Genomic DNA, 16479 nt, shown 5'->3' on the forward strand with positions numbered 1-16479 from the left:
TGGTCCTGCCTGGAAATTTTATGAAGCAACCTGAAGTTATGTAGATTTGCTACTATGTGTGTGGGACACCGTGAGCTTACCCTGTTTGTTGTATGCCACACTGGATTACAAGTGCCTTTACCTGGCTGTCTGCTCATGTGGAAACTGTGCCTCTGAGCAGGGGTCATATCTTATTTATCTGTATTCCTCTAGAGTTCCTTGCTTGTAGTATGCTCAACTAATGTCTGTTGAGTACGTGAATGAATGAAATGTCTTTGTTGTTTTCTTTGTTTGGGATATTCTCTCACCTTCTTCACCTGTCCAACTCCCAGTACCTTATAAGTTAAAATGTAAGTTGAGCATTGCTTCCTCCTGGGAGCCTTCCTTGTTGAACTCTGACAGTCGCTACCCTTCCTTGCCAACCTCAGAGGGAAAAGAGGACAAGAAGACCCTATCTGCTGCTTCATCTGTAACATTATCCAGCCCTTATCACATTGCATCTTAGTTGTTGGCTTCTTTGGTCCCTTTTAAACCGTGAGCTGAGCTTTGGGAGAGATTCATATCTGCATCTCCAGTATCTAACATGTTGCCTGGCACAAATTAGTTGCTCAATTAATGGTTGTTGAATTAATGTTACTTGGAGCTAAAAACAAACAAACCAAAAATACTCTGGCATCCCTTGTGTTGTTTAAGTGTGGCAATCATTCAGTGAGATAGAAGGACAACTATCATTCTTTCTATTTGACACATGAGGAAATTGAGGCTTTGAAACTAACAAGTATTAGAGACAAGACTAGAACCCCAGTGAGATGGCTTCAAATCCTCTTCTCTGTTCCACTCTGCACTGCTCCTGAAATTGTCAGGGCTCTATTGGACCAATACTCAGTACACATGAAATGTTCTATGGAAACACACAAGTCATACAGGATATACACAGTCCTTGATTTTAATGGCTATGTACCTTTTAGGAGCCACAAATCTTAATCACTCCAGCAAGGCGAGAACATTACAAGTTAGTGCATAGTGGCACTGAACTTTCTTTAGGAAGAAAGAGACGATAAGCTGGAGGAATCATTTAGCCAACAGGCATTATTTTGGTTGCTGTTGAATGCCATTCTTTCATTTATTCCGCAGACATTTATTGAGCACCTATTATGTGCTATGCTCTTTGCTCAGCACTGGAGCATATATAGGAGAGGTATACAAGAAGTTTTCTGCATCCAAAGGTGAAACAACTTAGCTGCATGAACAAAAACAACACAGATGAAGCCAGTGAAGTGGCATTTTGTTCTCTGTTGGTACTAGCTGTGTAAGTAATGGTTGTGAGGAAAGGTGGCAGAAGAGAGAGTACCCCATGTGGGATTGAGCAATAATGTTAACCTCTTACATTTACAGGACCATTATAGTTTACAAAACACCTTCATATCCACTTGATCATTATTTCAAGGTAAGTAGGGAAGGGGTGGTCATTTGTGTTTTACAGTTGAAACGAAAAACTAAGGTCATCCAGGTAGTTTGTGATAAACCTGAATTCAGACAGGTAAAATCTATGCATTCTCTCCATCTCTAGCACCATGTAACTTTAAGCTTTAGCCTAAATTATTCTCAAAGCCTAACTGATTTCCTTGTATTTGCTCTTCCCATTTCTGACTAATTCTCTCCTACTTGCAGGTGGAATGATTTTTTTTTCTTTAATGCTATAATGTTAAGTGATCATGTCACTCTTTTACTAACAGCCCTTCAGTAATGTCGCACTACTATTGGAGAGAACTCACAATCCTTAAAATGGACTTTAGTGCCCTGCATGGTCGTTCTAGTCTGCTGTCTTGGCTTATCTTAAGGTTGTTCTCCCAGCTCTCTGCATTCCAGCCACACCTTCCTTCTGTCATGTCCTCAAATGCACAATGCTCCCCTCTAGCCTCAGAACTTTCACAGATTCTTTCTTCTGCCTGCACACTCTTCCTGCCTTCTGCTAGCATATTTAACTCCTGTTCATTTTCTGGTCTGTACTATCAAATGCAGTAGTCGCTAGCTACATGTGGCTATTTAAATTAATTATAATTAAGTATAATCAAGCATTCTCTTCCTCTGTTGTACTAGCCACATTTCAGCTTCTCAATAGCCACATGTGGCTGGTGGCTACTATATTGCACAACATAGATATGGAACATTTGCATTATTGCAGAAAGTGCCATTTGATAGTGCTGCTCTAAATCTTAGTTCAAAAGCCAGTTTTTCAAGGAAGAAGCCTTTTCTTGCCCAATACCACCTTCAGTGAAGTCATTTTACTTATTAATTTTTTCACAGTACACATTGTGGTTTTCTTTCATAGCATGTCATGTGGTTTGTGAATCATTCATTTTTTGAATAATAGTAATAAGATCATTATACAAATTAATAATGAAATAACAAATGAAATGAAATAAGTTAAATAAAATATATAATAAAATCATTCATTTTTTGGATTAATATCTGTCTCTCCTACTAGGTGTTATGTTTCAGGAGGGCAGGAACAATGTTTTGCTCACACAGAGCCTAGCATGCATTATACTCAGAGAGTGTAAAAAGAATGAATGATTGAAAGCCATTGGGACCTCCCTCCTCCCATGCAGTGGAGAAAACGAGGAAGGATGTAGGATAAGGAGTGACTCTTGAGAAAGCTAAGCGAGGACAGTTGGAACTGCAGGAAGAGCATGGATATGGGCGCACTGAGATGGGAGTGTTAAGGATCTAATCCTGGCTGGTGGTTTCTAATAAGAAGAGGAAACAGGAGGCTGGAATTAATGATGAAACATGCATGGGACAGTTGGCTCTGAGGCCAATAGGGAGCTCTTCTAGAATCATGATAAGTTTGAGGTTGAACAGTCTGGCAGCAGATTCAGAATAGCTTGGAGAGAAGAGAAACTAAATTCAAGAATGCCAGTGAGGAGGCAGTTTTATTCTTCTTATGAAGTTCTGGAGGGTGAGGTTTGTTTTTGAGCTATTAGCTTTGGGAAGCCTGGGACTGTGTCTGTTGTGCTCAGCATGTGTCCTCTGTGCCTGGCACATAGAGGTGCTTAATAATGCCTTTTAAATAATGAATGGCTGGGTTAGAATATTGGCAGAGGAATAAATAGGAGGGATGAGACTGAGAGATTTTGGGAAGGAAGGTCTAACTGGACTTAGTGGCAATGGAGAGGAAGGAGGAGGTAGGGGGATTTCAGAGTTTCCGTTCTTGGAAGCATATTGGGATTACTGACATAAATGGGGGTGTTGCCCTCCATTTTCTCATCTTATCATTAAGGGACAACACCACACCAAAGCTAGATGCTGTGTAGGTAGTACAGTAGTCCCCCTTATCAGCAGTTTCACTTTCCACAGTTTCAGTTACCCATGGTCAACCATGGTTCAAAAATATTGCATACCATGAGAGAGAGAGACCACCTTCACATAACTTTTATTACAGTGTACTGTTATAATCTATTTTATTGTTAGTTGTTGTTAGCCTGTTACTGTGCCTAATTTATAAATTAAACTTTATCATAAGTACGTATGTATAAGAAAAACATATATATAGGGTTTGGTGCTGTTCACAGTTTCAGGCATCCACTGGGGGTCTTGGGACATATCCCCTGCAGATAAGAGGACTACTGTAGTCTGGGACTGAATTTATTCATTTCACCAGTCACTAGAATAGGCTTTGCTAAATTGACTGCCTCCAGGGCCCCCCAGGTAGCATACACCCAACACAAGCTGTATTAGTGTCCTTGCTGTTCCCACCTTAGGGCCTTTGCACTTGCTGCCCCCCCCCGAACATCTTTCCCCTGATTTCCACAAGGTCAACTCCTCATGTCCTTCAGGTATTTCCTCAGATGTCACCTTCTCAGCAACCATCTTCCCCTCCTTTGGTACTCCTGACTCCCCTGACTAATCACCTTCTAGTATACTCTACCTACAGTATATAGTTTATTTGATTTATTAGCTATTGTCTATCCCTACTAAACTCAGTCTCCAAAAGAGGAAGGATTTAAAAAAAAAAATGTTTTGCTCTTTATTGTTTCCCACATGCCTAGAAGAGTATACAGCCTGACCTTAGAAGGGGCATGATTATATCTGTGAAGGACCAACTGAGTGAATGATTCAGTTGTGTAGGCAACAGGGAGTGATGGAGCCTCAGGGAGCTGAGGATTTCGTAACTCTATGCACACCCCCAAAGCTGACAAAGGCATTCACATCAAGATTTAAAAGAATACAGTACCAGCCACACAAAACTCTGCTGCAAGCTGGATTCTGTCCATGAGGCCCCAGGCTTTGACCCTTGTTGTAAATAGAGCTGAAGATAAAACCAGGTATGCCTCTGACCCTCCAGTTCTTGGTTTGCAGGGTTTCTAAGGAATGCCATCTCCCCACCCAATGTGGCAGAGCTTGCTGATTTAAAACACATGCAGGATTGAACCTGTTCCCACAGTAAGAACAAAGTGATGCACAATCCCTTCCCTAAATATTTGTTTGTTGCCCCATAGCTACAAGTTGACAGTTGTTAGACATGGACCAGGTTACCAAATAAGTGTGCAGAAATCTCCTTCTCTGGAAATTTTTTAGAAGAGCAATGTGCTTTCTGTCCAGCTGGGAAAATTCTCCTGATGCTAAGCTGTTGGGGTGAGTTTACTAGGCTGCTTTCTTCTTCCATTAATAAGAATATAAAAAAGAATCCTCAGGTCACCAGGTCAAGCCCCAGGAGACTTCTGGGTCAGTGTGACTCTGACAGCCATCTTTTTGGGATGGTTTAGATGGGTGGGGGAGGAGGTTGGGGAATGGGGATGGTCCTCAGCTGTGGATAAGCGTGATCATAAGGCATTTCTTGTAAGGCTGGGGAAATAATCATGGCTGCCTAGCCAAATCAGACTTAAAGGCATGTCACAATTATCCTTCTAGTTCCTTGGGAGAGGTGTCTATTTTGGAGATGGAGACACTGAAACTTTGTGACTGAAGGCCATGATTAGAATATACAACTCTGGAGGTTTTCAGAGGGGATTCATAAAGTAGGTTGAAGAAAGTATTTTCCTTGCTATTACTGGTAATTCTTGGAAAGATTTAAGTCTATCCAACTTTTTCCCATTGCTGTTCTCGTTGCCTGTCATTTTTATATGTACTTACATGACACAGAGAGCATGCTGGGCTTTGTACATAAAAAATATTCCATGCACGCAATTAATAAGGCATTGAGTGGGGTTTCCATCTTTTATATTTCCTTCAATATTTACTGATTTGAAAGTACTTTAAAACCCATTGAATTCTTTGATTCTCACCTGGAAGCTATCCCTTACTCTCAGAAAACCGAGGCTCAGAAAGGTGATGAGATTAGTGCAGGATTACCTGACCCAGAAATGGTGGATTTGGGTGGCTATTTGGATACCATATCCCGTGTTCGTTTCTACCCTAAAGCTGCCTTGTGTTTTATAGAGTCATCTACTTCTTCTCACCCATTTCTTCTTTTAACTAACTGCAGGCCTCTGTGAACTGGGCTTACCCAAGTCAAGCATGCACTCTCTGGGTACAGAGGCCAATAGGATCACATAGCAAGTAGAAGTTAGGACTGGCCAGTTGATTGATTGGTGTTTGATATGTTCAAAGATTTTAGGCAGCAGGTTGGCCCCATGGCTCACTCGGGAGAGTGCGGCACTGGTAGTGCCGAGGCCGCGGGTTCGGATCCTATATAGGGATGTCCGGTGCACTCACTGGCTGAGTGTGGTGCAGACAACACCGTGCCGAGGGTTGTGATCCCCTTACCGGTCAAAAAGCAAAAACAAAAAAAAAAAGATTTTAGGAAGCTAATTTACCCTAATAATAGCTGCTATTTATTGTACACTGAATGTCAGATGTTGAGCTAATCACACCTTATTTTGCTGAATTCTCATAACATCATTGGGAGGTGCAGGTATAAGGAATAGCTTTGTGCAACCAAGGAGACTGGTTATCTGACTTCCCAGAGTCATATAGCTAGTAAGAGGCAGACCCAGGTTTCAAACTCAGGAAGTTTGCCCCAAAGCATGGATCTTAACCACTACCCAGTGATTTCCAAGACAAGTTGGAAGGACTTTCCAGACAGAGGAAGCCATGCCTGTAAGTGCTATAGAGACATGAACCAACAAGGCAATAGCTGGAATTGTGTAACCTGCCCTCAGTCACATAGCGAGGGTGGCAGAGCTAGGATTCAAGTCCTAGCCTTTGGGACTCATTGTCATGAGGTTTTGCTGCCTGTCAGGGAGTGGGTTTGGTCCTCATGCTCTTGTAAGTATACGTTGGATAGTGTAGTAAAGGCATGCAGGGCATTCACCATAGTGCTGTGAGACAAGGGGTATTGCCATCAGTCTCAGACGGGTCACTAACAGATGCTCTCCCTGAGAGCATATGTCCTCCCCACAGGGTCTGATGACAGAGGCAGGCAATACAGTATAATAGAAGGAACACAGGCTCTGAGCTTGGGTTCTGGCTGAGTGACAGGGGCAAGTTCATTAACCTTTCATGCCTGCTCACTTTTCCTTCCCCTCCCCAGTCTTCCACTTATTTTTTATGAAATGCAAATATTAAATGTTTCTTTTATAGGATTTTGTAAGGATAAAATATTACCTAAAATATATGGCACATAGTAGGTGCTCCATATATGGTAGCATTTTAATATTTATTGTTAATATTATTTGAAAAAATTTAATGCTTTTCTTTGTTGGCTATCTCTAATAATTGTGTGTAATCTTTAATCATTTGTTGGAAATTTCTAATAATTGTCTAATAATTGCTCTTGTTTGAGACATGTCAAATAGTCCAAAATGGAATCCTCAATTATAAGTCTGGTATTTTCAAACAGGAAAAAAGAATTACTCATTGTAAGGTGAATTTCACTAAATAGGGATGAACACTTTTGGGTTAACTTTTATGTGATTTGAGAGATTTTAGGTTTATAGAAAACATTAATGATTATGGTCACTCATGCTTTTTTTAAAAAGGAAACCATAGAAACAAAAATAAAAAATAGAATTAATCAAATCTATTATTCTACAACTTTAAAATTACACAACCAAGTGAAAAATCTATACCCTTTACCCTCAGAGGCAACCACCCTTAAGTTTGTTGCTTATTCCTTTTTAACCTTATTAATGTATCATGGATATCTTCCATTTCATCTTTTATAGCTTGACTTGTTTTAAAAAAAATATTTAACAGCTTGAGGTATAGCTTACATACCATAAAATCCATCTATTGTAAATGTATAATTTAATTATTTTAGTAAATTTGTACAATTGTCTAGTCATCACCATAACCCAATTTTAGATTACTTATTATTCCAAAAAAATTTCCTTGTGCCTGTTTGCAGTCAACCTCCAGCCCCAGTCACAGATAACTGTTTAATCTGCTGTCTTCATAGTTGTTTTTTCAGAAATTTTGTGTAAATGGAATCATACAACATGCCTTTTTTGTGTGTCTGGCTCCTTTCACTTAGTATGTTATAAAATCATCCATATTTTTGCATATACCAGTAGTTTCTACCTTTTTCTTGCTGAATAGTATTCCATTGTATGTATATACCACAATTTAACATTTGGTTAAACTGTGATGGACATTTGGTTTGTTTCCAGTTTCGGAGTCTGAATATTCACATTAGTCTTTGTGTTGACGTATGTTTTTATTTTTCCTGGGTATATACCTAGGAGTGAAGTTATGTTTAAAAAACCACCAAACTTTTTTCCAAAGTGGCTGTATTTTACATTTCCATCAGCAATGTATGAGTGTTCAACTTTCTCCACATTCTCTAACTCTTGGTATTGTCAGTCTTTATGATTTTAGCTGTTCTAGTTAGTGTGTAGTGGAATCTCATTGTGGTTTCAATTTTGCATTTGCTTAATGACTAATGATATTGAGCATTTTTTTTCATGTGCTTATTGGCCACTAGTATATCTTCTTTAGTGAAGTGTCTTTTCAAGTCTTTTGCCCTTTTGTGATTGAGTTATTAGTCTTATAATGAAGTTATTTATGAGTTCTTTATATATTCTCTATACAAGTGTTTTATCAGAGGTATGATTAGCAAGTATTTTCTCCCAGTCTGTAGCTTATCTTTTCATTTTCTAACTGTTCCTTCTGAAGAGGAAAATTTAAACACGTTGAAGTCAAATTTATTAATTTTTTATCTTCCGTGGATCTAGCTTTTTAAGAAATCTTTGTCTAACCTGAGGTCACAAAGATCTTTTCCTGTTTTCTTCTATATATTTTGTAGTTTTAGGTCTTACATTTAGGGATATGATACATTTTGAATTAATTTTTGTGTATGGTGTGAGGTAAAGAGTCTAAGTTGTTCTGCTCCTTCTCCTCCCCTTCCCCGTTCTCCTTTTCCTTTTAATTCTTCTTTACATAAGCATTTAGTTCTAGTTCAAATAGAATATTCTTTTACCACTGAATTGTCTTGGCATCCTTATCAAAAACCAATTGATCATAAATGTTTGTAAATAAACATTTCTTGTTTCTTTATTCTGTTCTATGGGTTAATAAGTCTGCCCTATGCTAGTATCACATGGACTTGGTAATGGTAGCTTTATAGTAAGTTTTGAAATCAAGTAGTATAAGTTTTCCAGGTTTGTTTTTTCTTTTCAAAAGTGTTTGGGCTTTAATTGTCATTTGCATTTCTATATAAATGTCAGGAACAGATTATCAGTTTCTACCAAAAAAAAATTTGCTAAGATTTTAATAAGAGTTGTATAGGTCCTGAGGAGATTGCCATCTTAACAATGTTGAATCTTTCCATTTTTTGAATATGAGATATTTCTTTAATTTGTAGCTGTTTGTAGTAATGTTTTGTAGTTTTCAGGGTATAGGTCTTGAACTTCTGTTAATAAATTTATTTCTGAGTATTTTGTTTTTTGGATGCTATTGTGAATGGAATTATTTTCTTAATTTCACTTTTGATATGTTAGTAACTAGTATATAGAAATATAATCGATTTTTATATGTTAATCTTATGTTTTGTGATCTTAACTAAACTTGCATATTGGTTCTAGTAGCTTTTTTCGGGGGGAGGTATATTCTTTAGGATTTTCTGCATATGAGATCATGTCATTTGTAAAGACAGACACTTTAACTTCTTTTCCGATCAGTATGCTTTTAATTTCTTTTTCTTGCCTTATTGCCCTGGTTAGAACCTCTGGTACAGGGTTGAATAGAAGTGGTGAAAGCCAACATCACTGCTTTGTTTCTAATAGGGGGAGAACATTCATTTTACCATTAAGTATGGTGTTAACTGTGGATTTTTGTAGTGCTCTATATCAGATTGCGGAAATTGCCTCCTATTTCTGCTTTATTGAGGTTCCCCCACCCCCTTCAGGGGGGTTCCTTTTTTATGCATCTGTTGAGATGATCATTTGGCATTTGCTTTATTCTGTTGATATGTGTATTACATCAATTAATTTATGGGTATTAAACCACCCATGAATTTTTGGGATAACATCACATGGTCATGGTATATAATGCAAATTTTATTTGTTACAAGATTTGATATGTTTTGTTAAGGATTTTACGCCTGTTCATGATAGATATTGGTCTGTAGTGTTCTTTTCTTATGTTGTCCTTTTTTGACTTTGGTATTAGGGTAATGCTGGCCATGTACAATTTGTTGGAAAATGTTCCCACATTCAATATATTCTAAACAAGTTTGTGTAGGACTGGTACTATTTCTTCCTTAAATGTTTGATAAATTTCCCAGTGAAGCCATTTGGGCGTGGAGGTTTTTTGATTTTTTTGTAAGACTGTTCTAAGTACAAATTTGATTTTTTCGAGGAAAAAAAATGCTTCTCAATTTGTCACGTGGCTTTGGTCAGTTTCCATAGCCCCCAAATGGTTGTTTTCGATGGTTTGGTTCAATTTTATGCTTTTGTTTTGTTAAGTGGATTTTCCAATCTTTTCACACCACTACACCTAGACCTTGACTCTCTACCTGTTTCTTTTTAATTTCTATACAGTATTCTGTTCTACAGATGTTCCATAATTTGATAAAAAATATTTTTCTGTTTCTAAATATATTCTTAGCAGTACTGCCGTTAACCACCTTCTATATGAGGGCACTTCAAAAAGTTTGTGGAAATACAGAATTAAAAGACAATAAAAATCTTTCTATGAACTTTTTGAAGTATCCTTGTATGTAACTTTGCTTACTTATGCTAATAATTTGCTAAGATAGGTTCTTAGAAGCATGGTTACTGGGCCAAAAGATATACGTATTTTTAATTTTGATACTGTCAAATTATTCTGCAAAATTTATACTCAGTAATTAATACTATTAGAATAATGTTTAAGGATCACTTCTCCATATCTTGCCATTACTATGTAGTATTAATCTTTTACATTTTTGCCAATATGAAAAGCAAAAATTAGTATATTTTTATTTTCATTCATCTAATTGTAGTGGAGTTGGGATTCATTTCATATGCTCTTTGACCCTTTCTTTTTATTTTATGAAGTGACTCTTCGTGTCCTTTGCTTAATTTCCAATTAGATTGGTTGTCTTATTATTAAGATCTTTTGCTATTTTAGAGATACTGAACTTTTATCTGATTTATGTTGTAAATAATTTTTTCTATTCTGTCATGTTTCCTTCTAGCATAACTTTTCTTCAGACTTTTAAAAGCCTGGTATTGTAATTTATGTTTTTGTTTGTTTTTAAAACAGAAAGTTGTACAAGGGATCGATTTAAACCAAATTCGAGGACTTGGGTTTGATGCCACGTGTTCTCTGGTTGTTTTGGATAAGCAGTTTCGTCCTTTACCAGTAAACCATGAAGGTAGGACCATTCCTCTCCCTTTCCCTGGTGGTGGGATACTGGCTGGGCAGACTTGGCTGACTGACAAAGGGCCCAGGTTAGAACATGAAGTCAGGCATGGATTTGGGAGGGACTTGGCTCCATAATTAGCACAAGAGCCACAGTAGAGAGCTTGATGAAGGAAGGACATGGGGTCATTAGCTCAGAGTGAGTATTCTTAAAACAGACAATGGTTTGGATGTTTTCTGGGAAGGGATGTCAGTGCTAACAGTGGCTTTGTGTATGAAGTTCCTATACCACACTCATTTACTTAAAGGAAATAGAGCAAGACATACAGGACTGTGAATCACACAGAAGCTAGAAACAGATGGCCTTTTTTCAGTACTCAGACCAAAGGATATTAACATTTAATCATGTTGTTGTAATTGACATTTGTGACTACAATAACAAGTTGTTTCAAATGGAAAGTGTCACTTGGGCCCACCATCAGAGATTTTTCACAGGAGCTGAGGTTGTGTTTCTTTTGGGGAATTTTAGCCAGTAGCACCAGCACTGGGGTTGCGAGCCCAAAAGTCTATGCTAATCAGGCAGGTGAAAGAAATGAGTGAAGTGGGCCAGGTTTGAGAAAAACAATAGCACATGTGCTAAATGGAATGGAAGACACTAGGGACTGGTAGAGACTGTGGTCCACTGGAAATTGCATGCTTCATTGAAAGTGGGGGCAACTCTAGGTATTGTCAGTCAACTGTTGCCAAGATAGTAACTACAAACATGTTTTGGGCTAGATTCTTTTTAAGAATCCTTAGTTGTGGACACAGCTGTAGCAGCATCTCTCTTAACTGGTGGCTGTGGTATGGTAGGGCACACTGGAACAATCTGGAATTGGAGTCAGATAGGGACCAGGTTTCTGCTGTTGCTGAGCCATGGGTGAGTCACTTAACCTTTGCATGTCTCAGTTTTCTCCTCTGAAAGAACTGGAATAATGAAACAGAAGCTTTGCTGTGAGAATTAAGTGAGAGCCTAACACCTAAAATGCTCAGAAAAATCCCTCCATCAGATTATGAATTCAAGTTAATGGAATGTGTCCTCCTCAATTCTGTGGATCTAATGCATGAAATAGTGATTATTATAAATGATGTGCTGAAAAAGTATGCAAATAGATGAATGATTAGAGCACAGTGGTAATGATAACCATCCTTTACATATTCTTGTTTTCCCCCTTACTTCTTGTCACATTTATTAGCACCTGCTATATGCCAACCCCTGTCTTATTAAGTAGTGGGACTTCAAAGATGAATTCAAATGGTCCTTGTTTTCAGTGACTGAGCATTGCCTCAGTTGGCACTGTTCTGGCCAGGGGGTACAGAGCAGTCCTAGTCTGGGCCACTTCAGAGAGCAGAGACCAAAGAAGTGATGGTGAACAAGCAGGCCTGTGCTTAGCAACATTCTCTAATTAGATGTGGCCTGCCATGGATTTGGCTAATTTTGGAGGCTCTTAGGCCTTCCTTTATTGGCTTTATTTAAGTAAAGTTCAGGTGATTGTTAGGGATGCTGTAAGTCAGGTGTCTCTTACTGCTGATAGTGAGATTTAGAGGTGGAGTGAGTAGGATAGGAGTCATGTCCCAGAAGGTAAAAGCTTAGGGAGCAGTTGGTATGAGTGGGGTAGCGTTGGGGGCTGGGTTAGGGAGGAACTTGGCTCTGTAAAGCACAAGAACCACGGTAGAGAGCCTGATTTGGGGTGGAACTTTAGATGCTAAGAGTCCTGTTTCAAGGATTCTATAACATCTGATATGCTAAAATACTTTTGTTTGTTTTTAAATTAACTCTGGCTGTGCATTAGTATCGATTGAAGATTTTAATTACCAATTCATGAGCCTTACCCCCAAGATATGTATTAAGCTGGCTCGGGGGTGGGGCTAGGGCATCAACATTTTTAAAAAAGTTTCCTGGGTAATTCTAGTATGTGAAGAATCACTGGGCACAGAGGAATGGACAGTTGAAATATTAGGAACTGAACACTTGAAGTAGAGGAAGAGAGTTCCTTGTTAAACCTGCTTAAATATGTACCCTCTCTAGATGCCATCTTTTACTCTCATTGTAGGTAAAATTGTCTCCAGCTAACAGGCCCTCTATTAAGTCCAACGCCTTAACCACTCGGCCATCCTGGTGCAGGCAACAGGCCCTCTATTAAAAGGGTAGCTAGGTTGCAACCCTAATTATACATGTTGAAATAACTTTATCCCACCTAAAAGATTAAAATGTACCCATTCATCAAATGCACTCAGCTGCAGGTGCCCCTCACCAGTTTCTTGCCTTTCAGCAGATTGTATTAAGGTTAGATTTTATCTGAGATGAATTATCCTGTGTTAGAAAATGAAATGAGAGTTTTAAAGTTGTTTAAAGGTTCTTTAAAGACTATACCTGAATGGCGGTGACCAACTTTTGATTAGTTCACTGAAGATACTGTGAGCAGCAGGGAGTGGGGTCAAGATAATGACAGCTAACCCCAGTCACTATTAAAACAAAACCCACAAGATTGGCAAAAGAGTTGCAATCTTTAGGTGTTAACCAAAAAATTAAAATAAAAAACAAAAACAAATTAAGTATAATAACTTAGGAACACTAAACATTACTATGTGTAAAACTAGGGCTAATGTCGGAATACTGCCAACGTAGCCAATTGTCAAGCTACACGACTACCAACAGGGCTCAGACCCTTCAAACCCACTGTACAGACTGGGTCCCCAGATTCCTTACACACAGGTCCATGTTAGGTAATTGGGAAAGATCGTGGGAGCTGTTGGCAGACGACATATGCTTAGTCCTTAGCAATGGTAACAGCAGCTTACAGGTCTGGTGGTGGTGGCAGCCTCACGGAGGGTCCCGGGGACACTGGCAGCAGGAGTAGCAGCCTCTCTATGGCCCCCTCGGGGGCATCTGAAGGGTGGGAGGCACCATGGATCAGAGCCTTTATAGTCATCCTTTATACTTAAGTCCATAACCCAGGACACCTGGATGCACATGTGCAATTACATTAGACAATAACCAAGGAACACCTGGGCGCACGTGCATATTTACATCAAGTGCTTGGCAAGATTCTGAACATATGAGGGGCCCTGACCATCTTCCTATATTTTCCCAACACTGTGTAATAAAACAGTCTCATTGTTTGCATTTTCTTGTTTGATCCTTTTTTTTTTTTTTTTTGAAGATCACAACAGCCCCTGGGTTGGACAGCAGTGCAGTTGTTGTGTGCTTCCTACATCTGCAGCCCACCAAGCTCAAAACCTAATTCTGGTTGTGTGATTCCAGCCAAAGAGCTTCTGGGAAGGAGGGGAAGGAAGGGTGATAATTGGGGTTGGTGGAGGGAGTTACTACCTAGGCAGCTCTATTCAACAGAATCTTAATATTTAGATGGTTTTTGCTGATTCACAGTAATTTTTTCCCCTTAAATATGCCTGGAACACATCCTGTGAGGTGTTTAAAATATTAAGTGAATATATGGATGAATAATCTGCCCTTAGGTAAGCTGACTGTATAACTCAAATTCTGCTCTACTGAATTGCCTTCTGTTCTCTTAAAATATGACGTCTTCTTGGGTCTGTGCCCTGTTTTATATGCTGTCCCTATTGTATAGGACCCCTTTCTTCACTCGTCCTGGCTAACCAATGACCAGTCATTTTCAGAATTAGATAAAATCTTTTCTGCCTCTTGGAAGCTCTCTCTGCAGCCTCAGGCTCAGCTAACTAAAGTCTTCTCTGTGCTTCTCCTCTCTGTTCCCATTTCTGGTACCGCTGTCTGGCAGTCAACACACTGTATAGACTCTTTTTCCATTCACACACATGCTCCTTAAGGATAGGGACATAGCAAATTCTTCTTGGTATTCCGGCACCTAACGCTGTGCCTGTGTAGTAGATCCTTGATAAAAGATTAAATGAACTTTCCATTGAGTTTATTTGCGATTTTCTGTAAGAACCAAATAAGGGTTAATGTCTCTCAGTTTTTGTCTGAAACAAAAATTATCAATTAGCTATTATGATAAGTATAGTGGAGTAATTCTGTACAATTTCCATTATGCTGTTCTGACTACGCTTGAGATCCTCTTATGTAATGACAGTAATAGCCGATCGGACTATCTTTACTACAGTTGGAAATTTAGCAACATGTGCTTTTGTCTTAGCTGTAGATATATTCTGTACAATATTTAACAATTAATACTGATACCTGCTCCCTCAACACGCACCCACGCACACACCTGCAGGTGCGTACATATGCACACAAATCCACATTTTGACTTGGTAGTGGTTCTGAAATAGCATCTGGAATCAGTATTTTAAAAAGCCATCCAGGTGATTATACTGTGCAACTAGGGTTAAGAACCACAACTGTGAGCAGTTCTGTTATACAGTCAGACTTCTCTGCTGTTTAAAAAAAAAGTTATTTGACATGCCTGTGGAAGGTCTCATGTACATTGTCTTCATTTCAAGCTATTGCTGTTGTTTTTGAAGCTTTTGTGGGACCTGAAATCTTTCTGGTCAGGCAAACCAGTGACTGAGCCTTTGCCTTTTTAAGTTGGTGATGACGTAATTTAGATATTTTCTTAGGTTGATCTTTTTTTCTTTTAGATTAAAAAATTATTTTAAAAGATAACAGAAGAGTAAAGAAAATAAAATATCCTCCTGCGTACCCAGTACTAAGAATTGATGAAATTTTGCCATATTTGCTTCAGGTGTTTTTTTCTTTAGAACTATTTGTAATTTCAGGCCATCTTTTCCCCCGATCACCTGCAGGTAACCATTCTGCTGTAGTTGCTGTTCATAAAAACATTGTTTTTATGTTTTTTACTACATATGTATAATAGCCATAACAACAAACAAAATATTGTATTTTACAATATCTCAGCTGGCGTCATTCATGTTAATATGGCTGCAGGGAAAGTGAAAGTAAATGGTCAGGTCCTCTCAGATGTTCAGAATCTTGCTGAGCATTTGATGTAAACATGGACGTGTCCCCAGGTGTCCTGGGTTATGGACTTAAGTATAAAGGATGAGTGGCTCTGATTCACAGCACCCCACCCCCCATGTCCTGGGGGGGGGGGGGGGGCGGTCCACAAGAAGGCCGCTACTGCTGCTAGAGGCTGTTGCTGCCAGTGACCCCAGGATCCTCCGAGAGGCTGCCGCTACCTCCAGATCTGTAAGCTGCTGGGCCTATAAGCTGCTGCTGCCATTGCTGAGGACTGAGTGTCATCTGCTAATGGCTCCCAGGATCTTTCCCAATTACCTAGCATGGACCTGAATGTGAGGGGTCTAGTGACCTAGTCTGTACAATGGGGTTTGAAGGGTCTGAGCCCTAGCTGACAATATATTTAGTATAACTAAAATAATGAAACATTTTGGCTTTAGTTATGACTTGTCTTACTTAACAACTGGCATAGTTGTGTAGCTTTACAGGGGTCTGTGACCCAGTCTGTACAATGGGTTTGCAGGGTCTGTGGGCCGTAGCCTGACAATGGCTAACTCTAGTTTGTTTCACCAATTTACCGATCTCTTCTCTACACAGATCTGGTTTCAAAGCACATTTCTTGCATTTCCTAGCTGCAAGACATTGGGCTCATCTTCAACCTTAAGAGTCTCAGTTTGTCACTTGTATTATTAGCACTATTGTCAGCATCCTGCTGATGTAGCCAATTGTATTCTCAGAGTTAGGGCCCACAGACCCCT

General features: G+C 39.1%; 1 protein-coding gene across 15 annotated transcripts in view; it reads left to right on the top strand.

Annotated features, from left to right (window-relative positions):
- Positions 1–16479, top strand: part of FGGY (FGGY carbohydrate kinase domain containing) — a 433428-nt gene that overhangs the window by 28202 nt on the left and 388747 nt on the right. For 13 of the 15 annotated variants that reach the window (XM_063105670.1, XM_063105668.1, XM_063105673.1 and 10 more), the window contains exon 3: positions 10669–10780. The exons of the other annotated variants lie outside the window; for them this stretch is intronic. In XM_063105670.1, the coding sequence (XP_062961740.1) occupies positions 10669–10780 (112 nt within the window). The remainder of the gene's footprint in view (positions 1–10668; positions 10781–16479) is intronic. 15 annotated transcript variants of the gene reach the window in all.

Source organism: Cynocephalus volans, chromosome 8, assembly GCF_027409185.1.
Source record: "Cynocephalus volans isolate mCynVol1 chromosome 8, mCynVol1.pri, whole genome shotgun sequence".
NCBI lineage: Eukaryota > Metazoa > Chordata > Mammalia > Dermoptera > Cynocephalidae > Cynocephalus > Cynocephalus volans.